Source organism: Aplysia californica, unplaced genomic scaffold, assembly GCF_000002075.1.
Source record: "Aplysia californica isolate F4 #8 unplaced genomic scaffold, AplCal3.0 scaffold00390, whole genome shotgun sequence".
Taxonomy (NCBI): Eukaryota; Metazoa; Mollusca; class Gastropoda; order Aplysiida; family Aplysiidae; genus Aplysia; species Aplysia californica.
This window is the reverse complement of record NW_004797660.1, coordinates 576,885-578,787: the sequence shown is the minus strand read 5'-3', so window position 1 is coordinate 578,787 and position 1,903 is coordinate 576,885. Positions and strand designations below refer to the sequence as shown.

The window sequence follows — 1,903 nt, the reverse complement described above, 5'->3', positions numbered from 1 at the left end:
AGGAGGAGGAGGAGGGGGAGGTTGAGGAGAGAAGGGGGTGAGTAAAAAATGCTCCAACTGATTTCAATAAAAAGTATTATGAAGGAAGATACATGGAAAATGAGTCCAAAAACACAGATTAAAGGAAGGCGTGGGAAAAAAGAAGGGGGAGGCGTGGAGATTATATAAAAACGATCCTGTCTGTTCCTAGCTGGACCTCCAAAATGTACTCACTCTAGCTTCCCCAGTCCACAAATAGAACCGTGGGAGTCCGTCGGGTACACCAGCCGATACGGGTCACCGCGAGCATAGCCTGGTAGATAAAAGAAAATATTTTTGGTTTCTCTGAAGACAACTATATCAATCTGTCGTGACATGTCGTGTCACAACGAGGTGAAATCAGGTATTCGTCGATTTTTTGGGCATGTTGAGTTATCGGTATTATTGAAACTTATTCATTTCCATTACTTTAAAAGAATTAAATATCCATGTGTATTAAATAGATGTCGGGATATTTGCCATTGAAAAAGGTGGGGGTATCCTGGTTTCAGCGGTAAAATTAGATAGAAAATGGCCGCCAAAGTTGGGTAGCCTCAATGGCTTGATAGTCCTTGAAAACTGAAAATTTACTTATTTTGTGCCTTTAATCAATGTGATTCAATAAAATTCACATAGGAATGAGTTTTTATATAGACATAAAAGGTGTTGAGCCAAAAAATAACTTGATTTTAAAATTTCCAAACTAGTGGGATGCTGCTTCTTTGATTTTATTATTTTGATGTGGGCCAGATTTCACCACAACGCCTCACCTATATGTAGCAGGCTATCAATCCATTAATTTTCTTGCATTCATATTTTTCTTCCACAAATCAATCTATTAATTGTTCTGTATCTACCTGCATGCATCATCCACACATTCATCTATATGCGTGGCATCATTGTGACACCAGGCACTTGCCAAAATAATTAAATCGAAGAAACCAGCATTTTTCATTTATGTTGAGCATTTATTTTTTTGGGCTCAATACCTGTTACGTCATTTTAAAAACACATTTGTGAGGCAGCGTGGTGAAATCACATGCTCGTCAAAAGAATGAATCAAAGGAACCAGCACAAAAATGTAAATTTACAGGTTCCAACGACATTCAAGCTTTGGCAGCCATTTTCTCGCTAATTCTACTTCTAAAAGCAACCGGCCCCCCACCTCCTTTAATCGCAAATAGCCCGACTTCTATTTAAGATAGATAAGTATTTTTTTCATTAAAAGCAAGACTAATAAACAAAATATAAGATGATACCAAAAATTCCATATGCCCAAAGATTGGCGGCCATTTTTTTGTTAATTTTTTCTCTCAGAAACCTTGTGACCTCCAACTCCTTCAATCACAAAAAAAAAATCCTGTTCAAGACAGATGGATATTTTTTTCATCAAGAGCAAGACAAATTTAAAAAATTCAAGATGAGATCAATAACTTGATATGCCCAAAAACTGTCCATCCATCCATACAACCACACATCTATCCATTCAATCAATATATCTGTCCATCCATCTATCCATCCCATAAAGCAATTTCCGAATACAAACTTCACTATCCATTCATCGATCAATACATCCTCGTATATATACATCAATCCATCCATCCATCTTTGGGTCCATCAATCCATCCATCCATAGGTCCATTTATCCATCCATCCATCTTTGGGTCCATCAATCCATCCATCCATAGATCCATTCATCCATCCATCCATCTTCTCTAAGATCTGTTCGTCCCATTAAGCAGCTTTAATACAAGCATCTTTCTTACCGATGACGGAGACAACCCCCATGCCAAGGAGAAAAACGACGAAGATGAAACAGCAGATGATGTCCGTGCATGACCTGTGGAGACACAGAGGAAAACACGATAACTTCGGAAACCAATGA

At 38.0% G+C, this 1,903-nt stretch overlaps 1 protein-coding gene across 1 annotated transcript in view; it reads right to left on the bottom strand.

Moving 5' to 3' along the window:
- LOC101857965 (choline transporter-like protein 2) overlaps window positions 1–1,903 on the bottom strand; it is a gene marked incomplete in the record, with an annotated part of 63,750 nt that overhangs the window by 31,725 nt on the left and 30,122 nt on the right. The window contains 2 exon segments of the mRNA XM_035971190.1: window positions 214–292; window positions 1,785–1,858. Of these exon segments, the coding sequence (XP_035827083.1) occupies window positions 214–292; window positions 1,785–1,858 (153 nt within the window).